This window comes from Peromyscus eremicus, chromosome 14 (assembly GCF_949786415.1).
Source record: "Peromyscus eremicus chromosome 14, PerEre_H2_v1, whole genome shotgun sequence".
In the NCBI taxonomy this organism is placed as follows: Eukaryota; Metazoa; Chordata; class Mammalia; order Rodentia; family Cricetidae; genus Peromyscus; species Peromyscus eremicus.
This window is the reverse complement of record NC_081430.1, coordinates 79,554,426-79,578,320: the sequence shown is the minus strand read 5'-3', so window position 1 is coordinate 79,578,320 and position 23,895 is coordinate 79,554,426. Positions and strand designations below refer to the sequence as shown.

Below are 23,895 nucleotides of genomic sequence, written 5' to 3'. Positions count from 1 at the left end.
AATAACAGTTTTTAAATAATTCTTTATGCACGTTTTCTTTATCATAATGTTAGTCTGTTGTGAGCACTTACCGGTGTTTACTAGTGTACGGAATATCATTACCAAGATTTGGAGCTCAGTTTTTTAAAATGCTTCCTGTGTTATTTTGGAGGTTTCCCAGTTTGCCGTATTTTAAATAAGGCTGCAGTGACCCATTTGTGTATAGCGCCATATACATGGCCTGTAGGGCTGGGTCACTGCAGCCTCCACATCCTGGGGCTCTTACTCTGTCTGGTCAGGTTGTTGTACTCCAACGGGGTGGACTCTGGTTTTAAGTACAGAGTGTGAAGGTACTGTGCTTTTCAGGGTCTCTGTCACCAAGGCTGTCACTTACGTGTTCTACTGCCAGTTAAGCCGCAGAAAGTGTTTTATTATTTAAAGTGACAAGACAAATTGCTTTGTTTCTACTTTTCTTTTCTTCTTTTTTTTTGGGGGGGGGGGGGTTTGAGACAGGGTTTCTCTGTGTAGCTTTGCGCCTTTCCTGGAACTCACTTTGTAGCCCAGGCTGGCCTCGAACTCACAGAGATCCGCCTGGCTCTGCCTTCCAAGTGCTGGGATTCAAGGCGTGCACCACCATTGCCCGGCTGTTTCTACTTTTATGAAGCATTTGGTTTTCTGTGAGATGTTTGTTCTTTTAGTTTTAGTCTCAGATGTCTAGGGAAGTTGTAGAACAAGCACAGAACTCCTTTACATACTCCTCATGTATAACACTTGCCTGTGTTTTCTGCCCCCTCTCTCTCTGTTGTTGCTTCTCTGTGTGCCTGTGTGGTATGCATGCACATGTACATCCCTTTTATTTTTTTACTCATTTATAGTCATGCTGCTATGGTTTGGATATGAAGTGTCCTCCCCAAAGTGTCATGTATTGAAAGTTTGGTCCCTAACTGATGGTACTGTAGTGGAAAGTTCTGGGAAAAAATAAAACAAACAAAAAAACTTGAGGTGAGGTCTAGATGGAAGGAATAGGTCTCTGGGGGCAAGTCCTTCAGGGATCTACTTGCTCCAGCACCTCTGTATTCCTCTTACTTGTTTCCCATCTACCCTGAGATGAAGGTGCTTTTCCTCTGTATATTTCCATCTCTTGCATAGTTCTCTTTAAGTACTTTGGTTCCAGCAGTGGAAAAAAAAAAAGTATATGCCCATTTCCCTAAGTACTTTAGTCTGTTTCCTAAAATCACTATTTTATGTGTCTGTAGTCCAATTATGAAAATTAAACTAATGTTAACAAATTCAGCTAGCTGATCTGTAGGTCTTATTCTGATCTTGCCCACAAGCGCCAGTAATGCTATTTACAGCAAAACAAAGTCCTGATTGAATTGCCCTATCTCTTTAGTTGCCTACTCTTTCCACCTTGACTCATCCTTTAAGCTTTATTTTTCTTTCTTATTTTAAGTTAGTGGTGATGGGGATTGAGTCTAGAAACTCCTGAATGCCCTGCTTGAACTCCCAGTCTGACCTTGGCAGTCTAATGACAGTTGTGATATCATGCCTCACTCCAGGGATGGTTAAACATCTTTTGTTCTCTGGTCTTTGTGTGTCCAGAACCAAACTATCGCCATTGCATTTGTAAGATGAATTCCAAAGCATCCTTTCCTTCTCTCAACCCTGGTTTACAGGATCAACATTGGATCTTCTCATGAGTCTAGTGCTCCTGTTACCAGCCCTCCCCCCACATTGGCAATGATATATTCTTTTGGACATTCCCAGGGATCACTATTATACATTTTGACCATGTATAATAAATTTATTTTGGCATGTCTATCTCTAAGGTCCCTTTAATCCCTTCTTCATCTCTCATGCCAAGGCTTCTCTGTGTGTGGACATTGCTTTTAGAAGCCATTCCAAGAGCAAGCTTGTACCATGTACTGAATCTGTTGCCAGAGTATAAAACCCCATACCATTGCTGGGTGGTGATGGTGCATGCCTTTAATCCCAGCACTTGGGAGGCAGAGGCAGGCAGATATCTGTGTGTTTGAGGCCAGCCTGGTCCACAGAACAAATTCCAGGACAGCCAGGAATACACATGGAGAAACTCTGTCTTGAAAAACAAAACAAAATATTCTCAAACAATTTCACTTTGCCCCTTTATAACAGTGGTTCTCAACCTATGGGTCATGACCCCTTTAGAGGTTGAACCATCTATTCACAGGAGTCACATAGCAGATATCCTGCATATCAGATATTTACATTACAATTCCTAATAGTAGCAAAATTACAGTTGTGAAGTAGCAGCAAAAAATGATTGTATGAATGGGGTCCCCTACAACATGAACTGTATTAAGGGTCATGGCATTAGGAAGTTTGAGAAGCCACCTGATAAATCCAACTATCCCTTCCTTGACTTAGTGTTTAAGTTGTGTTTTCTCTACTTATTCAAGGTTAGAAGTTAGCTTCCAGCTACTTCAGAGTCTGCTGCAGCAGCAGAGACAAGTGCCTCCAGGAACTTGCAATAGGGACTTTGTTGTTAGCAGGTGGAAGACAGTCTGTCCTGGTATAAGTGGGTGTTCTGGTGGTTGAATTGCCACTAGTGGTGAACTGGGATGGTGTGCCACTGGGAAAAAAATGCCTGGCAGAGGTGATGTTTCAAGTGTTTGAGGTATATTTGTTTTTCTATACTAAAGATAATACTACAAATCTAGCAGCTTAAAGAAACATACATTTATTATCCTGCTTTCTCTAAGTGAAGAGTCTGGGCATGGATTAGCTAGGTCCTTGGCTCAGGCTCTCATAAGGCTGTATTCAAGGTACCCACTGAGCTGCATTCTCAGAACAGATATGCTTCCAAAGCTCTTATGGTTGGTAGAAGTTTCATTTCTTGGCAGAGCAGAGCCCAGGGGAAGTGTCTTCTTTGTGCTTGTCAAAAGAGAAATGATCAGTGCTTTAACTCATTACTGTATTGTTTCTAAGAGGGCTAGCTTGGCAGGGTAAGCCAACTGCTATTGTCTGCATGGAGTTTAATGGTATATACCAAGGAAGCATTGTGATGAAAGGCTTGGTGTGCAGAGCAGTCTACTGGGAAGTGGTGATGACCTCAGGAAATGGAACCTTCAGGTCATTAGGGCATGTTTCTTGAAGGTAGTGTCTTGAATCCTTACTAGAGGGTTTTTATAAAAGGAGCTCCTGGACTATGCCTCTGCCACTGAAATTTGTGCCGTGGACAGCACACTCAGAGCAAGTCCTGTGTGCACTGCACTTTTTGGACTTTCAGCCTCTCAACTGGGAGCTGAGTAACTTCATTTCCTTCCTAAGTACACTGTGTTATAGCATGAATCTTAGAAGGTCTTATTAATGAAAAAAAAAACAAAACAAAACAAATAAACCCCAGAGTCAGATATTGGGGTGAAAGCTGAAAAACCAGAGAGCAAGCCAGCCATGTCTTACCTCAATGAAATCCTCAGCCAAAGAGAGAGCTACTTCCTGTATACTCATGCCTATACTACTTTCTGTGCCCTGACATCTTACTTCCTGTCTCCACCCACCTACATCACTTCCTCTTTCCGTCCAGCTCTATCACTTCCTGTCTGTCTGTACAGACCTCCAGACCTCTATGGTTAACTAGTGCTGGGATTAAAGGCGTGTGTCACCACACCTGGCTCTGTTTCCAGTGTGGCCTTGAACACACAGAGATCCAGATGAATCTCTGCCTCCTGAATGCGAGGATTAAGGGCATGTGCTACCACTGCCTGACCTCTGTGTTTAATATAGTAGCTGGCTTTGTCCTCTGATCCCCAGATAAGTTTTATTGGGGTGCACAAATAAACTATCACCACACTGTGTCAAGTGTTTAATTACAGGGACGACAAGTGAATAGGGACTAATGACCCTCTCCGGACAATCTCCTTGATTAAACAATGTCATTTTTTGTTTAGAAGTAAGTTCCAGGTCCCAGTGAAGTTCAAGGGAAGACCACGCAATGACAGGTACAAGGGGGCTTGGGATAAGGAAAGACATTTCTGTTACGTTTCCCATGTAGACAATTACAGTTGTAAATAATTCTTTCTTTCTAGCCCCTGAAGCATTTTACCTCACCTTTTTCTTTTCTTAATATTCTGATTGGATTATATAGAACACTGTTGGGTAGTACACACAGTTGTAGCATTGACTGATTTTACTGAGATAATTGAAATTCCATAAGAATTGTATATTTTAAATTTTTTGGAAGTCACCAGCCTGGTCTACAGAGTGAGTTCCAGGAGAGCCAGGGCTACACAGTGAAACTCTGTCTTGAAAAACAAACAAACAAAAAACAATAACAACAACAAAAAAATTAAAATAAATTGTGGAAGTCATTTGTATCTTAAAAAAAAGTTCTCTTTTATTTATGGCTTGTTAAATTTATTTATTGATTGATTGTGTGTACATGCTCACATATGTGCATATGTGTGCATATGCATTGGTGTGTATGCAGGTATATGGAGACCAGAGGTCAATGTCAAGTATTTTCCATTTTACTGTTTTGATTTCTAAAGATTTATTTTTATTTTAGTCACACAGGTGTTTTACCTGTATGTGTGTCTGTATACCACATGCATGCCTGATGTCCATGGAGGCCGAAAGAGGGCATTGTATGCCCCAGAAATGGAGTTACAGATAGTTGCAAGCTGCCATGTGGGTGCTGGGAATCAAACCCGTGTCCTCTGGAAGAGTAGCCAGTGCTCTTCACAGTTGAGCCATCTCTCCACCACATACACCTTGTTTTGTGAAGCAATCTGTCTCACTAGATCTAGAAATCACCAATCCAGCCAGACTGGCTAGCCAGTAAGCCTCAGTGAGTACTTGTCTCTCCCTCCTCAGTGCTGGGATTCCAGGCCTGTGCTCCTGTACCTTACTTTCTTTTCTTTTCTTTTTTTCTTTTTTCTTTTCTTTTTCTTTTTTTTTTTTTTTTTTTTTTTGAGACAGTGTTTCCCTGTGTAGCTTTGCACCTTTCCTGGAACTCACTTTGTAGACCAGGCTGGCCTCGAACTCACAGAGATCCGCCTGCCTCTGCCTCCCGAGTGCCGGGATTAAAGGCGTGTGCCACCACTGCCCGGCCTGTACCTTACTTTCACATGGTCATTGGATATATAACCCAGGTCCTCGTGCTGGTGTGGCAAGTGCTTTCCCAACTGAGCTGTCTCCCTAGCCTGGTAGATGTCTTTTTATTTTATTTTACTTTTTTTAAATGTCAGTTTTTATTTTTTTTATAAAGATCTATTTATTTATTATGCATACAGTGTTCTGCCTGCATGTATGGCTGCAGGCCAGAAGAGGGCACCAGATCTCATTATGGATGGTTGTGAGCCACCATGTGGGTGCTGAGAATTGAACTCAGGACCTCTGGAAGAGCAGCCAGTGAGTGCTCTTAACCTCTGAGCCATCTCTCCAGCCCTAGATGTCTTTTTAAACTATGCAATCCCGTCTTCAAAACTTTCTCGAGACAGGGTCTCAACATATAGTGCAGTCTGGCCTTGAACTTATAGTCTAGGCTGCCTTCTGCCTTAGCCGCCTAAATGCTAGGGTTGCATGGGTTGACCACCATTTGCCTTGAAATTAATAGAAAAGTTTTCTTTCTTCAGCTAAAAGAGCTCAAAAGAGGTTGTATCCAGTGACACAACCCTTTTGGAACACAACCATCCACTAGCCAAATAGCACAGGAAAAATGACAGCCCCACATACAACTTCACCAGCAAAGCTAATGTGAGGAGCTGAGACTTGAAACTTACCCCTCCCCTACAGGGGGATATTTTGGTCTGTTTGTTACCATGTCAGGGTTACAACCTGCACATTATTCCCCAGCTCTCAATGCACCTAGCCAGTCTGTTTTCTTTTCTCCACCTTACCAAACCTAACTTCATTTGCTTCATAAAGAAGCTCCAGTATTTTTATCTGAATGTAGCAGGACTACCAGAGCAGTGTGTCTCTTCTATTTGGTTTAAAAACTAGAGGTCCTTCTCAGTGACTTTGTAAAGCAATAGATCTTATTCCTTCCTAAGCTAGAGAGAAACTGCTTCCGGAAGGTTTCTCTGCTGTCCCACCTGTGGGTTGCACATTGCCGAATTCCTAATCTTCTGTCATAATTGTTTTTCCAAGGTAGAGTTTCTTTGCACACTGGTACTACTAAGTTGTTATTGAACTTTTCCGGGGTTGAGTTTGCATGGTTTCCGATTCTTTCACTTCATTTTTATGTGTCATAGTTTTGTCAACCTAGAGTAGACTTTTTTTTTTCCTTTTTGTTTTTTGAGACAAAGTTTCTCCTGGCTGTCTTAGAACTCATTCTGTAGACCAGGCTGGCCTCAAACTCAAAGAGATCCCTCTGTCTCTGCCTCTTGAATGCTGGGATTAAAGGGGTGAGCTACCATGGCCAGCCTGGGTAGGCTTAAGAAGTGCTTAGGAAATTAGTGTGCTTTTGAGAGTTTCTGAAGATGGTTAGATCAGGGCTCTGACCTAATGAGTGCATTAACCCTCAAATTAATTCATAATGTAATGGAATCACTGGTAGGTGCTGACAGCTAGGAGGTAGGACCTAGTTGGACCTAATGGTCACTGGGGGTATACCCTTTTGTGCTATTTCTTGTCCTGGCCCCTTTCTGCATTCATTGGTTCTGCTTCCTGGCCACTATGACATAAACTGTCCTATCCTGCCATACCCTCCCCACCATGAAGGACTGATGTTTCTAAAACTGTAAGCCAAACACATATTTCCACTTTTAAGCCTCTTTTCTCAGATATTTGATCACAGAAAAACAAACAAACAAACAAACAAACAACTGACACAGTTTCCTTCATTGTTAATCACTTCTGGCAAAGGAACAAACTTTATCCACAGAATGAAGCTGAAGACAGCTGTTTACAGCTGCCCATCCTAAGAGGGAGGTGCCTCTAGTTCTGTCTAGATGGCTAAAATAGTTCCAGAGAAGTTTCTGAGGAGAAATAGAGAACTGATTGATAATGCTTCTAATTTATAGTTATCTCATGGGTTTGGGTCTACTAGTTAAATTAGCAGGGGTAAGTTTCAATGGATAAGAATCTCTTAAGAAAGAAATCATCTGAGAGCTAGAGTTAACATTTAAACCAATCTCATAGACTACACATCATGTCAAGTACTCTACCAAAATTTCTTGACTCTGAAAATTTTTTCTCAAAACCATTCTAATAGTAGATGCAGTTTAAAGTTTCTCTGATACTGTGTGTGGGTGGTACAGACCTATAATCTCAGCACCTATGAGGCAGAGGCAGGAGAGTGCTGTGGGATGTTCTGTATGGCAAATGTGTTGCTCTGATTGGTTAGTAAATAAAACACTGATTGGCCAGTGGCTAGGCAGGAAGTATAGGCAGGACTAACAGAGAGGAGAAAAGAAAGAACAGGAAGGCAGAAGGAGTCACTGCCAGCCGCCGCCATGAGTAGCAACATGTGAAGATGCCGGTAAGCCATGAGTAGCAACATGTGAAGATGCCGGTAAGCCACGAGTCATGTGGCAAGGTACAGATTTATAGAAATGGATTAATTTAAGATATAAGAACAGTTAGCAAGAAGCCTGCCACGGCCATACAGTTTGTAACCAATATAAGTCTCTGTGTTTACTTGGTTGGGTCTGAGCGGCTGTGGGACTGGCAGGTGAGAGAGATTTGTCCTGACTGTGGGCCAGGCAGGAAAACTCTAGCTACAGGAGAGTCACTGCAAGTTGGAGGCCAGCCTATGCTACATAGTGAGTTTTGAGGCCAGCCAGGGCTACAAAATAAAACTCTCAAAAAATAACCCCAAAAGCTTATATGTAAAACAGATGACAGCAGTTTATAAATTTATAACACAGAAATGTATAGACTATAATATTACTAAGAGTGTTAGAGAGCTAATGTCTATTTAGAAAAAGTTTTGATAATGGACATGAAATTTCATCTAGATCTTGGTCCATAAAGTTGAAGTAATCCACTTCACTTGTGAAAAATGATTTGATCCAGGTCAATGCAATGGTATAAGCAAAATTATGAAGCCAGGATCAAGGACCTCTGCAGGGGAATAAAAGATGGAAGTGGAAGGGCAGTCCAACTGAGTTACACTAAGTTCTGAAACAAAGCTGTATAGGGACCGTGGGGTCACAGCAAGACATTCTAGAGTTGGGTGTTCTTTATAATTTTGTCTTTTAAAATAATTTTATCTTTTCTTTGTTGCCAGTATAGACCCAGAGCCTTGTGCTTGTTAGGCAAATGCTTTGCCATTGAGCTAGATCCCCATGGTTGCTGTTTATAGAGAAGGGAAAGACCCTTGTTGCTAAGCAGCTAAATCTAGAATTTAGTCATGAAACAGACAAAGGGGGTTAGGGAGGGGCTGCATTTCTTTGTTCTGTGTGGCTGCAACTATAAACTGCTGTTGACTGATAGGGATCAAGCAAACCATCTGACAGAAAAGACCATGATAATGACTGTTTCCTGCTGCTAAGTCACTCATCCAGTTTGACTCTGTGTAAGTCGGTATCTAGAATAGTCTACGGGATAATGCGAAATTTCTTAATGTTTGCTTCTTTTTCCTTTTAAATACATGAGTGACTTAAGCACAGGTAGGGGGTAGAGGGTACAGGGTGGGGTAACCAATCACTGAAGTTTGAAACTGAGGGCATGGCTATGAGGGAGGACAACTTTTAAGTTTTAAAAGCAGGCTAGATCTGAACAAATCTGGGTGAAGTGGTTGGCTATCTTAACTGCCAATAAAGAGAAGATAAAATAGAAGATGAAAATACAGAAGAAGTAGTGAAAATTGATAGACCTAGTCCCCAAGCAGGTCAGAAATACAGTATGGACCAGAAAGTATGGCTATTACCTAAATTGAGGGGAGGAGGTTGGTGAGCTGGTTCAGCAGGCAAAGACTTCTACACAAGCCTGATAACCTGACTAGGTCCATGGAAAAGTGGAAGAAGATAACAGACTCCATAAAGTATCTTCTGACCTCCATGTGCATGCCATGGCACAGTGACTGCTATAACAATAAAGTTAAAAATAAATCTAGGGGAGAATCACTTCTCCACTGACACCACAATGGAGAGCTGAATAGAAGAGAAGTGAGTGTGGTGTGGATTCAGATAGGCTTAGAAAGTAAAAATCCTGAAAACCATCTGCATCTTTGAATTTTTACTATCAAGAGTCACACATTCAACCTGCCAACTTCTATTTGACACAGTATGAGTGTCAGTGTGAGAATCAGTGGGGACTTTCCAGGGATGCCCTCTGACAGTTCTATTATTTTCTTTCTTAAAAAAAAAATTTACACATCATGACCAACTAAATTAATGCCACAACTTTTTAAATGGATCAGCCCAGGTCATCAGGCTTTCATACAAGTGCCTATCTAAATGATAGACAGGGCATGTTATACTGGGGTGTTAGAAAGGGAGAAGAGCATATATGTTTTGAGGAATTTGAAATAATGAGAAAGTTACACAATATGTCAAGGAATATGCTCGATAGTCTGACAATGTTGAATATAGACAGCTGTGGCTAAACTTCACATAATCAATACTAGAGTGATATTCCATTTGTTTTGTCTCTGTAGTTCTAGGAAGGACAGCAGAGAGTCTTCTGTAAAGGTTTTATTTTCTTCTTGCTGCCTGCTATAAAGCTAAGCTCCAGGAAAAGTATTGGTGAAATGTAGGTTCATGTTGTATTACTGCCTGGGGTACTAGCACAGGGCTCAAAGGGAAATCCACAGTGTCATCATGTACTAGGCTTTTTTTTTTTTTTAATCTGAGGGGGTTAGGGGAAAAGATACTCATATACTCTCTTGGTGGTTTCCTTCTTTATTATTCTGTGTTCTTCATTCTATTTTCTATATTTTCTTTTCTTATCTCTATCCAGAAATGTCCCTTCTGTCTCTCTTGAGGTTTTCCTTCTCCTGCTAACTCTCTTGTTTTCTTCCTAATTCTCTCATTCTTGATATTTTCCTTCTAACTCTATCTTTATTATTTATATTTTCCTTCTAATTCTCTCATTCTTGATGTTTTCCTTCTAACCCACTTTAACTCTACCTTTATTCTTTCCCTTACAGCTTATATACACCAGAAAATCTTTCAGGCAATATAAAAATTACAATGTGGTTGCATTCTGTTTTTCAAGTGAATGATTACAATAAATACAAATTAAAAAAGCATGTTTTCCATATCTCTTACATGATTAAACATTTTATGTATTATAGGTGAAAAAAACAAATTATCTCAAAAGAAAAGATTTCAGTTGTCTTGTGTTCTCCTGGTGTCTTGTTGAGTAATACTTTTCAAAGACCCTGGTCAAATAGATCCAGGATCTTCTAGGAACATCAATGGCAAGGATATTTTCAGACTGAAACAAGCCAATATTTATGTAACAAACCTAGGACAGATAAAAAAAAAGAGCTTTATACTCAGACAAAGTGTACTTGGCTAATGATTTAACTTTATTGTGATATCAATGAGAATGGATTTTCTCCACATGAACTACATGAACAAGGAGATTCAGAACGTTAAGGAGATTTCAATGTAGTATCTAGGAAAATGAAAATAAACAAGGTATCAGAGAGTTTGGATGTACATTGAATTAATGTCTCTATCCCTTGGACTGGGAAGCCAGAACACATCGTTCCAGTTCAGATTGTACACTCCCTTTGAAAAATTTTGGTAATTGTGTTGTTTGGGAATTATTTTTGTAATAATTTCAATGAAGGAATAAAGAATTTGACAGGTTCTCTGTAGTTTCCCCCCCCACCTCAATGTGTATTGTAAATGGGTATATTAGTTACATTTCTGTCACTGTAACATAATATCCAAATAATAAAACTTATAAGGAAAAAAGGTTTATTTTAGGTCAGTGTTTTCTAGGTTCCAGCCCATGATCAGGTGACCAGCCTCTGATGGTCAGACCAGATGGGAATGGTGAAAAGTGAAAGGCAGAACAAATTCACATTCTTTACAAGCTGGGGAGTAAAACTGAGAGGAAGATGGCCAGGCTTCCATAGTTCCCTGGATGGCACATCTCCATGGAGCCAGAGACCATCCCCCCTTAGCTTGACTCCACTTTTAGAAGGTTCACAGCATCTCCCAATGGCACCTCCGTATGATCAGAGCTTTAGACGTGGCCCTCTAGACATGTTCAACACAGAAACTGTAGTTGTAGGGCCTTAGTGAGTTAAAGACTTGGATATGTAGTGGTTGAAGCGTTGGAACTGGTAACCTGGGTTCCAACGGACCAGGGACAAAGGAAGAGACTGAGAGAAATGACACAATGAGAAGTGAAAATACTCAAATTCCTTCTGAGCTTGAGGAGTATGTATCAGAGCAAGGCATAGACAGAGGGATTAGAACTGCAAAGTCCTTAGGATACAAGAAGTGTGTGTATATGTGTGATAGAAGAGATGGGGTGGTGTGGGAAAGAGATTATAGCTATGACTGAGTCACTGAAAACTGATTCAGGGGTGTGTCAAATTTTTGGTGAAGAATAATTTTATCAGTCTGAGGCCAATGCCTTAGGAATTTGTGCAAGAGAGATGAAGTAGTTGATGAGAAATGTAAAGATTAGTGCAGTCAGTTGTAGAATGAATGCTTTGGTATTGACTTTGTGGACAGGAGAACGGGAGCCTTGACTCCAAACCGTATGGTATATGAAGCCTCTGAGGATGGAGTTGGGGTGAGCCTTCATGTAACAGTAACTTTTTTTTAAAAACTCAAGTTTAATTAGGTAAACAGAGGCACAGGGAGGGGACTTGTCTTAAAGAGGTCTGTGTCTCTCTCCAGTCCTTCCCTCCTTTTCTCCTAACCTTTGTCCTTCTTTCCTTCTCTTCCTCTCTCATCAAAGGAAGATTCCAGAAAACATAAAAGGATGTATGGAGGTACAGGAAAAGTTGAATCAGGAAGCTTTCATCAAGTGAGGATGGATTTGGAATTCGGGAGGTGATTGGCATTTGGTTGGTCATTTTTATTTTCCACATCTCCTCAGGCAAGGTTTATCACTATCAGTATGATTAAAGATACATTAGGAAGCTGAGCACCCTGGTGTATACCTATAATCCCATCACTTGGGAGGCTGGTAGAGGCTACTAGTTGAATTTAGCCTGGACTACATAGAAATTTTGAGGCCACCTTTGGCTACATAACAAGTGTGTGTATCAAAAACTCCAAACCAAAATGCTGTGAGAAACTATATCCTGGGGCTGGGGAGATGGCTCAGTTAGTGAGGTGCTTGCCTCTGAAGCGTACATCCCTGAGTTTGAATCCTCACTCCCCATGTAAAATCCAGGCATGGTGGTGTGTACTTGTAACTACAGTGCCAGGGAGGAAGAGACAGGCAAGGGCTTGCTGGTCAGCAAATTTAGAAGAATCAGTGAGATTCAAGTTTTCAGACCTAAGACTCTGTCACAGAAAGTAGGGTGCAGAGTGACTTAAGAATACACCTAACATAGACATGATGTGCATCTGCTTGTACATGTGCGTGTGCACACACGTGCGCGCGCGCGCGCGCGCGCGCGCGCACACACACACACACACACACACACACTTATACCAACTACTGTTTAGTTTTTTGTTTTTTGTTTTTTTTTTGGTTTTTCGAGACAGGGTTCTGTGTAGCTTTGTGCCTTTCCTGGATCTCGCTCTGTAGCCCAGGCTGGCCTCGAACTCACAAAGATCCACCTGCCTCTGCCTTCCGAGTGCTGGGATTAAAGGCGTGTACCGCCGCCACCGCCGCCGCCGCCGCCACCACCGCCCGGCCAGTATTTTTATAAAAACCAGAAATGACATAAAAATTTTGATTCTGAGTCATGTATAAGATGAAGGGCCTAGTTTCAGAGCACACACAGAATGACAAGTACAAAAATGAGTAGGAAAGCAAACATTTACTCAGTACAGTTTATAAATTTGAAAAGTCAACAGCACCATAGGTATAATGGAATTTGACCCTCATCAATATTTATATTGATCTGGGCACACCTTTACGATATGTATCCTCTCATTTTTTTTTTGTTTGTTTTTTGTTTTTTGTTTTTCGAGACAAGGTTTCTCTGTGTAGCTTTGCGCCTCTCCTGGAACTCACTTGGTAGCCCAGGCTGGCCTCGAACTCACAGAGATCCGCCTGGCTCTGCCTCCCGAGTGCTGGGATTAAAGGCGTGCGCCACCACCCTCCGGCCCGTATCCTCTCATGTTTATTTACCTGTTTTAGGTAGGGTCTCACTGTGTCACCAGGGCTGGCCTTCAACGCACAAACCTCCCTCCTTGGGTTCCATCTACAAGTGCTGTGACTGTTAATAGGTTTAGCAATTGATTTTTCCAGTCTCTTCCCTTATGAAAATTACTTCACTGTACTTTCTACTGGGGGAGTTAAAAAGCAGTTCTCATTCTACTATAATAAATATTTATTCTGTATTCCTGATAGTTTAGGAAAAAAAAAAAAACTTTCCTCTCCAGAACATATGATTGGTAATGAGAAAAAAAATATATTATCCAATTTCAGAAATTCTGTTTTTGTTTATGAGGTATGATTGGTGACTTGTATTAAGTGTATTGTGAGGCCTCCTTAGGGTATTTCTAGAGGCCTGCAATGAGGATCCCCAAAGCATGAACTTTGTTAACCTCGGATCAGTCTGGTTTGTTTCAATGGGTATTACAAATGCCGGTTTCCTTCTCTTGTTTTCACATAGGCTTGGTTTGTATAAGTTAGTTGAAACAATGATGAAGTCTTAAGACTTTTTCTCTCAGAATAACAAGAGAACTTCAGCTGGGCGGTGGTGGTGCATGCCTTTAATCCCAGCACTTGGGAGGCAGAGGCAAGAGGAGCTCTGTGAGTTCAAGGCCAGCCTGGTCAACAGAGTGAGTTTCAGGACAGGCTCCAAAGTTATACAGAGAAACCCTGTCTCGAAAACAAACAAACAAACAAACAAACAAACAAAAACAAAACTAGAGAACTTTAATTTATTCAATATAAAACCTTGCACACAACCATAGAGACCCCATAAAGTTTACTCGTGTTTCTATTATAAGTTTTTGCACTAAATTGATAATATATATTCATTTTCTATATTTTGATCCCCCCAGATCTGGCACAACATTCTGTACTTTGTATTCTCTAAATACATAAATCCTTTTTTTTTTTTTAATGAATAAAGACATGGATGTGTTGCCAGTGAGACTGTATGTCAGGTGCAGAAATTCTCCATTTTCAAAAGTATGTGTTTTTGAAACTGAAATTCTTCCACAGCAGTCCTAAAATACCATACAGCCAGTGGTTGGGACTTTAAATTGCATGTGTTCTCATTTTCCTTTTGGAGACATTTCCTTTTGACATTTCTATTTTCTCCAGGTAACTGATAACATATTCTTCCTATATCCTTACAGGCGTTTCATGAATTTTCCCCCTTCCAAAATTATAATTAGAGACGAATCCATTTTAAATAACATTCATTTATAATCTAAGGTGTTCCACCACATCTCTCTACTTTTTCATGGTTTATAGAAATATACTGGGTATTACAGAAGATGTTAAAATGAACATTATGAACCCTGTAGTTAAGGACCTTGCAATGTACTACATACAGATAAAGGAGAATCCAATGAGGAGACAACAAATAAAGAACAATTCATGTAAATCCCAAGACTAGGGCAAATTTATACTGATTGTTGATTATTTTTCCTGTTTCCAGTTTTAGCCACCAGGTGGAACACTATCAATCATTATGCAAAGGCACCCAAATGTGAACTAATACTATTAGACAAATCAAGATGTAGATTCATTCTAATCCTAATTCTGTTTTAACTTTTTATTATAGATTTTTCATATCACCTGTAAGGATTAAGCTAATTGTATAAGTACTTATCTTCATACTTTGGCAGTTATCAACATATGGCCAATATTATCTTCTCTACCCTCACCCTGGAACTTTTCACTTTATTTATTGAAACCAAATCCAAAAACACTGTCTTGACTCATCAGTCAGTATTTTCTCACTTGAATGTCTCACCTTATCCAATAATTTTTTTCACTTTCAGCACTGTGGCTCTGATGGTCCAACTCTGCCAGTACACCATCTCTAAATGTTACCACTACTCTCTGATCAGCTCCAGGGGAAGAGCCAGAACAGGAGTGTCTCACACCCAGTCTTTTTCTGCTCTGGGCAGATGGCTTCATAATATTAGATGCAGATGCTGGAGCACTCATGAGAGTCACTCTTTTGCTGCTCTGCCTTAAGGTGTTTCTGTCCCCTATCGACCTCTCACAGACTGGGTCCACTCAATACCTCAGTTCTCCAGAAGTGGTCATCCCCCTAAAGGTGACCAGCAGGGCCAGAGGTACAAAAAATTCAGGATGGCTCTCCTACAGCCTGATTTTTGGAGGCCAAAGACATGTTGTCCACATAAGAGTCAAGAAGCTGCTGGTTCCTACTCACTTCTCTGTGCTCACCTACACAGAGGAACATACCCTTCTCAAGGATTACCCCTTTGTCCCTAGTGACTGTTACTATCATGGTTTTGTAGAGGGGGCTCCTGAGTCTTTAGTTGCGTTAAGTACCTGCAGTGGGGGGTTTCAGGGAGTGTTACAAGTGAATGGCTTCTCCTATGAAATTGAACCCATCAGGCACTCCAGCACATTTGAACACCTAGTTTATACAGTAAATTATAACAAGACACAGTTTCCACCTATGATATGTGGTTTAACAGAGAAGAGAACACCATACCAACGCTTTGGACTTGAAGAAGCTGAGAAGTCAGCTGTGAAGCAAAATTCTGGAAAATCATGGACCCACACATGGTTTCTGGAGCTGGCTGTAGTGGTAGACTATGGTTTCTTCACTTACTCTCAACGCAATTTGTCAAAGGTGCGAGAAGATGTAGTTCTCATTGTTAACATGGTGGATTCCATGTACAAGCAGCTGGATACCTATGTGTCTTTGATTGGCATTGAGATTTGGAATCGAGGAAATGTTTTCCCAGTGGAAAACATTTATCAGGTCTTAGAAGATTTTTCTGAGTGGAAACAAATCAGTCTTTCTCAGGTACCTCACGATGCTGCCCACATTTTCATCAGAAGCTCATTTATAAGTGTACTTGGTATAGCCTATGTGGCAGGAATATGTCATCCTCCACTTGACTGTGGGGTTGAAAATTTCCAAGGAGACTCCTGGTCTCTTTTTGCCAACACCGTGGCCCATGAGTTAGGTCATACTTTTGGTATGCAGCATGATGAAGAATCCTGTACTTGTGGGGAAAGAGGTTGTGTCATGAGTGCCTTCAGAGTACCAGCGGAGAGATTCACCAACTGTAGCTACCACGATTTTGTGGAGACTACTTTAAACCAAGGAACTTGTTTGCACAATCATCCAAGACCAGGGGCAGTCTTTCTGGTGAAGCGCTGTGGGAATGGTATGGTTGAGAAAGAAGAGGAGTGTGACTGTGGATCTATACATGAGTGTGAACAGGACCCCTGTTGTTTGTTGAACTGTAAACTGAGGCCTGGGGCTGCATGTGCTTTTGGGCTTTGTTGCAAAGACTGCAAACTCATGCTATCAGGGGAACTCTGTAGACCAAAGGTCAATGAATGTGACCTTCCAGAATGGTGCAATGGAACATCCCACCAGTGCCCAGAAGATGGCTATGTACAGAATGGGGTCTCCTGTGGTGTCAATGCCTACTGCTATCAAAAGCAGTGTAATAACCATGACCAACAATGCAGGGAGATTTTTGGCAAAAGTGCAAGAAGTGCATCTCCTAATTGTTACAAAGAAATGAACTCACAGGGAAACAGGTTTGGCCACTGTGGCACAAATGGCACAATATACCTAAAATGTAGAATGTCAGATATATTTTGTGGGAAAGTCCAGTGTGAAAACGTGGAAAACATTCTCCATCTCCAGGCTCACTCTGTTTTGCAGAACATTTATGCCAATGGTGCCACCTGCTGGAGTACTGACCATCATTTGGGGATGGGTGTACCGGATGTTGGTGAAGTGAAAGATGGCACCACCTGTGGAGCAGGGAAGATCTGCATACACAAGAAGTGTATCAGCCTGTCTGTCCTTTCAAATGCCTGCCTTCCTGAGACCTGTAATAGGAGGGGGATCTGTAATAACAAACATCACTGCCATTGTGACTATGGGTGGTCCCTGCCTTTCTGCCTGCACAGGGGCTATGGAGGTAGTGTTGATAGTGGTCCAACATCGCCAAAAAGAAGAGTCAATATTATTGAATTGTCAGTAATTTTGACTGTTTTGTCTATTTTAACTTGTCTGTTAATAGCTGGACTTTATATACTATATCATTGAATACCTTCTGGTCCCAAAGAGACTAAGGCTTGTTTGCCTGGTTAAGAAGATATATCTAACTTAATAGCCTATACATTAAGTTTGGCAACAAAATATTATTGTATGTATGAACTAAGCATATTTCTGAGACTTATAGAAAGATGAGAGTATCTTTCCCTTCATCAGTATCAGAAATATTGTCATAAGGTACAGGTAATTCTTAATGTGTTCTTAGCTGTTGTTCATTATCTTAAGCAGCAAATAAAACTTAATTGAGAAATGATAATATCTGACCCACCCAACTGTTTGGATTTATTTAGCAAACAAAAGTGAAGAGTGAATCTTTGTTAATTGTTGTTCCTTTCATTAAAAATTCATGACCTTTTTTTCCACGTGTCTGCTGGCCTAGCTTGTCTATTCTCTTTGCCATTATCTGGCAGTTTAGGAACCCTTTTGGAGACTTTCTGTGAATATACACAAATCCCATGAAACAGAATTTTTTTATATGTTTTGTTCATTATCTTTTTCTGCACACTGCCCAATTTGAACAAACATCTGAATGAAGTGGAATATTAATTGCATAAAATATTGAATTAGGCCGGGCGGTGGTGGCGCACGCCTTTAATCCCAGCACTCGGGAGGCAGAGCCAGGCTGATCTCTGTGAGTTCGAGGCCAGCCTGGGCTACCAAGTGAGTTCCAGGAGAGGCGCAAAGCTACACTGAGAAACCCTGTCTCGAAAAACAAAAAACAAAAAACAAAAAAAAATTGAATTAGTAGAAAAAGGATACTTGTTTAGTCACCTTGGAGATGTTACTCTGGCTATCTGTTCAAATCTACTAGAGTTTCTGTTCAAACTTCAACTTTGAATACTCACCTCATTTATATAAAATGCTGCTGTGTATACCAGGGGTACCTGGCTGGTCTTTTGTGCCTACCGTGTCCCATCCTTAGTCTGTTCTTAGCATTTTAAAGAGCCCATCTCTTGAAAACATAGATCTAATTAGGCAGTCATCATATCTCAAGACAACATCTGAATAACATTGAGTCAACTGACCTTTCTGATGTCCTTTTCCTCCTGTAGTAGTTTTCAAAGTATGTTTGGCTGTGTCATCCTTGAACAGCTGTCTCTGTGTAGAACTGGCACTCCAAAATCTTTACTAGCTTCTGCCATGCCTTTACCCTTGGGAACTCCATTCTATTCCCCAAAGAGGTTCAGTCTTTGGAAAATAATTGATGAACTATTTGATATTTCACTTGTGTCCCCTTGTTATTTTATGGTCATGCCTTAGTAGTTTTCTGCATCCCAGTAGATGATGAGGACCATGTACCATCCAGAGTCACAAACAAGAAAAGGACAACTGGGGAAACCATAGAAACTGAAGAGTGAAGCAAGATTATAATCTGGTTAACCTTGGCTATAGATGATACAATAGGAAATGGCTTGCTTGCTTTAAGTGTATATGTGTCCAGATGGAGACAAAAGGTAGTTCTATCATTTGTTAATTTTCAAAAAAAAGTTATTACATAAATATTTGAAATTGATTAAGATGTATTAATCTAATGTTATTTTATAATTGCAGACTCTTGTATGTATGCTTGGTACAACTTTGAAATAATCAATGGAGCAAGCTGACCATGGACTTATGGTACAAAAAGTAAAAAACAAAAAAAACCCCAAAAAAACAAAAAACAAACAAACAAAAAACAAAAAACAAAAAACAAAAAAAGGTGACTCAAGTGTTAGTAATTTAAACTATCACCCTAGGATGTGAATGTTCTTGGAAGGACTGGGAAATGGAGGAGCCACGTGCAGAAACCTAGAAAGAATGAGTTAATAGATGGTCCTTGAGGTCATACTGGCTTCTGCTTGTTTTGAATAGGTTTTGAATGGATCTTGCCAAGAAGGCCAAGAGGGGATTGTTTAAGTCATTGAGAGTGTTGTCCATGGGAGGAATTGATGAAGTTCCTGTGAGACCCTGGTTAGAGGGTTGCTATAAAACATTAAAAGTGAACCTCCTTGGTGTCTGGCTTCTCATCTGATTTCTCCTTTTTGCATTTTTTCTTGTTTTCTCATCACCATGCTATCTTCTACGAGGTGACTCAGCAAACCTAAGAGGCTATGTCAGTGGGGTTTGTCCAGTATCAAACATTTGGCCCCAATACTGTGAGAAAAATAAACATCTGTGCAAGCTACCTAGCCTCAGATCATTTGTTATAGCAATGGAGAATGAACATATCCATCAACTTGAGTGGAAGTTTCACTTTCAGTTCATTTTCATTTTGGAGCAAATATTTTTCTTGCTCTAAATCCTTGATTAGAACCAAATAATGAACTGCCTCAGTGAGACAGAAGCAGAGAACTGACACCTGAGTTGTCCTCTGACCATACATATATTTTGGCATTGATATGAATGTGTGTGCATGTACACAAATACACACACACAAATACACACACACCTATACAGACTCAAAAATATATCTAACCCTAGATATAATCTCTTATTTTCTTCCCTCCACTGCCAAATAACTATGATATTAGCTTTTGGTTTGTCTTTTTAGTCTTTAGTTTTAGAAAATTTAGCAAATAATTATACAGAGTTGAATCAATCCTACTTTAAAAATGGCCACATATGCATCATGTGTTGGATCTGGTTTTTTACCACTTAAGGACAGGTCCTGAAGATCATGTGGAATCACTATGCAGAAATCTTCTGGATACCATATTAAAGTTCATTGTATCCATTGTGTTGAAGTACCATAGTTTGATCTACGATATCTGGGCAAATGCTATAGACTGAATGATCTGTGTCTCTTCAGAAGTTGTATGTTAAAGTTCTATTTGAAGGTAAGACCTTTGGACACAGTTAGAGCTCTTATGAATGGGATTTTTTTGAGACAGGATTTCTATGAGCAGGCCTGGCTGTCTTGGGACTAGCTCTATAGACCAGGCTGGTCTCAAACTCAGACATCTGCCTGCTTCTGCCTCCCGAGAGTTGGGATTAAAGGTGTGTGTCACCATGCCTAGCTATGAATGGGACTTGTACCCAATGGATGAAAAAGATGATCTCCCTTCACCATGTGAAGGAACAGCAAGAAGACATTTGTTTACAAACCAGGGAGCTATCTCTCACCAGATTCTGAATTAATACAATGTCTTCAACCTGAAATCCATCAGAACTGTGAGAAAAAAAATCTGTTAAGCCAACAGTCTGCCATATAGTATTTTTAAAGAGTTATTTATCTTATTTTATGTATGAGCATCTTGCCTATGTGTATTTATGTGCACTGTGTGTGTGTGTGTGTGTGTGTGTGTGTGTGTGTTACCTATGAAGGTACCTGAGTATCAGATCCTCTGGAACTCTCCACCCTCATCTCTTCATTTATCCAGTAACTACACTAAAGTAATTGTTGCTTAAATCCAAATGAACACAGAGAGTTTTGTGGCTTCCCATATTTTGCCATTATATGCTACAAACAGCTTTATATCTCACATAATTTCAAATTTTGACAGTATTTTTGGAACAAAATTCCAGAAGAAGTATTGCTGGGTCAAGGGTATTGCACGTTCATTTCTACTCTTTACCAACAAATTACACTCTACAGGGACTTTGTACATTGACATTCCCACATTTACTGCATGTGAATCTATATGTAGGTTCCCTATAATCTCATTAACACTGCACTTAGAAGATTAAGGAGGGCTGAAAATTCTTTAATCTGTCTCTCTGTGATGTATGGGATTGGTGTTCCATCCCTTGAATCTGTGCTTATCTTTGAATAATTTTACCAAAATAGTTTGTCAGGCTCAAGCTCAGGATTTGAGAGGATTAAAGTCTTGGAAAACAGTTGGACCATCACAAAGGCTACCATGATAGACATGAAGGCTTGGACAGTAAACTGTTTTCTTAATAGGGAGTCTGAGGAGCACTGACACAGTTAGGGTTATTATTGCCATGATGAAGCATCATGACCAAAAGCAAATTGGGGAGGAAAGGGTTTAATAATAAGGCTTATACTTCCACATCACTATACATCATTGAAGGATGTCAGGGCAGGAAGCTGGAGGTACGAGCTGATGCAGAGGCCGTGGAGAAGTGTTGCTTACTGACTTGCTCATCATGGCTAACACAGCTTGCTTTCATATAAAATCCAAGACCAGCAGCCCAGGGGTACCACCACACACCATGGGTTAGGCCCTCCTCATCAGGCTCTAATTTTCTATTTAGAGCCAGATCTTATAGAGGTATTTTCTTAGCTGGGATTCACTCCTTTCAGGTGACTATGGCTTGGGTCAAGTTGACATAAAACTAGACAAGGGATGTAACAGCAAGAAATAAGACATGTCAATGAAAAACTCTAGCATGAGTGGCTGCATTAGGTATTACATGCACTGGGCACTAAACACCAGATTCCATCCAGGACTTTATACCCACAGAACTAAGAGAAATAAAAGTTTTCAGATTATCTTTTAAAATTACATTTATTTAGTACACACACACACACACACGCACATGCTATGGCACACCTATGGAGCTCAGAGGACAGCCTATAGGAAGGTCTCTCCTTCCACTATGTTGGTTCTGGAGATCAAACTCAGGTTGTTAGACTTGGCAGCAAACATCTTTAAGTTTTAAGGGAAATTATTGGTAGACTGGAAACACTGGTAGACAACTAGATTTTAATATCTTAACTCTTACTAAATTACTGAAAGCATGCCATTAGCTCTGTTTCTGGGAGAATATAGAAGGACTCTGAGAAGATTGTGAAAAATGAGAAGGCTCTTGACATAAATGCCAAGGAAATCTCAAAGTAAAGAAACTCTTACTAGAGCCTGGAGAAAAGGGATATGTACTGGCAGAAAAACAGCAGAGCTGTGGCCTGCGCATTGTGAAAAATGCAAAGGTTACTTAATGAGTTTATTAATTTTGATAAACAAATCTCTGAGCATTTACTAATGACTTCTGATGTAGCCAGAGGAGAAAGAAAGAAACGAGGAGTTACTCTCTTTCCAATTACTGTTTAGAGCAGATATTTCCAAACCTGGGTTTTATGGGTTGGAAAATGAAACAACTTCTCATCCTTAACTATCTGCATATGGCAAAAGACTCTCCAATAAGAGTGACTCGGGGAATATGTCAAACTCTATTTTCCTATGTAGTGTCAGTAAAATATCAAAGGAATTGCTTGGAGAATATTTGTTTATATACCTTAAAACAATTCAGGCACTGCCTCATAGAACAACTAAATGCCTTGTAAGAATATCTAAGAGTATACTTTTCAGACTTAAGCAATGATTTCTGGTTTAGAATTTAGGAGTTTAGTCATCTAGAAGCTTCACATGAGGTACAAAGGTAGAGAGGATTTATACTGAAGAGATTTGTGAGTGTGGCATTTGTCTAATGGAATTAACCCCAATAAGACATTAGAGACTGGTTTTAAAAGAGAGCATGGCTGGGTCGGGCTAGTGACTGCTTCTCTCTCTTTTCAGCTGTGCAACACCATCGAGTACTGTGAGTGAAGGCCGTTAGTACAGGGAGGAGGCTTCTGGGTCAGTTCCAGCTCAAGTCCTTCAAGTTCTGTGTCCAAATTGTGTGCAACTTCAGCAATAAGGATTTACCTTCAAATTTGGGGAAGCAATCAGTTTCCTACCCAGCTGTGATGTTTATGAAATATAGCAATAATCAGCATGGCAAGAACAGCAGTCTTCGGTTAAAAAACAGTTGTCTAATTGGACATAAGACCCACTCAATAGGAGTGAATTCATGTCTGGTACTGTAAACTGAGACAATTACCCATGGATGGTGAGACCAAGGACCCTAAACCAGTATAATTTCTAACTACATCCTAAATACTTACCTTTAGACACACAGATAAGTGTAGCTCTCACCTATTATCAAAGAAGCTTCTTTTCTGCAGCAGATGGAGACTATTACAGAAAGCTAGAACTAGTTAAAATGCAGATAATAACTAACCATGGGATGTCCATCCCAATGAATACATCTACAACACAACCTGATGCTTAAGGTTCATGGAACATTGTGGAAGAAGGGACAGAGAAATTGTAAGAGTCAGGGGACCGGGATGCCCAAGTAGTGTAGCCTCAAGTTTTCTCTGGTCCTGCCCAGCCCCGTGGTCCCGCAACCACTTACAAATTAATCACTCAGAGACTTATATTAATTACAAACTATATGGCTTATGGCAGGCCTTTTGCTAGCTAGCTCTTATAACTTAATTCAACCCATAACTATTAATCTATGTACTGCCACATGTTCCATGGTTTTACTGGTCTGCTGGCATGTTGCTCCCTTGGGCAGCAGGCTGGCGTCTCTCCAGAATCCATCTTTCTCTTTCCTGTCTCTTTCCTTAGATTTCCCGCCTGCCTCTAAGCTGCCTTGCCATAGGCCAAAGCAGCTTATTTATTAACCAATGGAAACAACATATATTCACAACATACAGAAAGACATCCCCTGGCACAAGTAGTGTCCTCTAGACATGAGAGGGAACTTACACCCATGAAATCACAAAATTATGGTCGCGCAAACAGTACTTAAACAATGACAGTGCCAGTTGACATGCCAATGTGCATAGGGGAAATTTCTAGATAAAGAGCTGCAGCAATGACTACTAAGAA

General features: G+C 40.4%; 1 protein-coding gene across 34 annotated transcripts; it reads left to right on the top strand.

The window, feature by feature from the left end:
• The first annotated feature begins 6,656 nt into the window (after positions 1-6,656).
• Positions 6,657-22,965, top strand: LOC131924650 (disintegrin and metalloproteinase domain-containing protein 21-like). Of its 34 annotated transcripts, none has more exons than XR_009382973.1 (5): positions 6,657-6,700; positions 11,833-11,927; positions 18,575-18,747; positions 18,845-18,910; positions 22,753-22,965. XR_009382973.1 is itself a non-coding variant. In XM_059279947.1 (3 exons), exon 3 carries the CDS (start codon positions 15,182-15,184, stop codon positions 17,282-17,284), a length of 2,103 nt encoding a protein of 700 aa, XP_059135930.1. In that variant the 5' UTR covers positions 6,657-6,700; positions 11,833-11,941; positions 15,015-15,181; the 3' UTR covers positions 17,285-17,653. The 34 variants fall into 34 exon arrangements, 9 of the variants coding, with proteins under 9 accessions (XP_059135930.1, XP_059135937.1, XP_059135935.1 ...); XR_009382976.1 differs by having other exon boundaries at positions 6,676-6,700; positions 11,833-11,901; XR_009382979.1 differs by having other exon boundaries at positions 6,682-6,700; positions 11,833-11,901; positions 18,572-18,747.
• The last annotated feature ends 930 nt before the right edge of the window (positions 22,966-23,895 follow it).

Coding starts and splice junctions, on each gene's coding strand:
- LOC131924650 (XM_059279947.1), top strand. CDS start 15,182: ATGAGAGTCACTCTTTTGCTGCTCTGCCTTAAGGTGTTTCTGTCCCCT.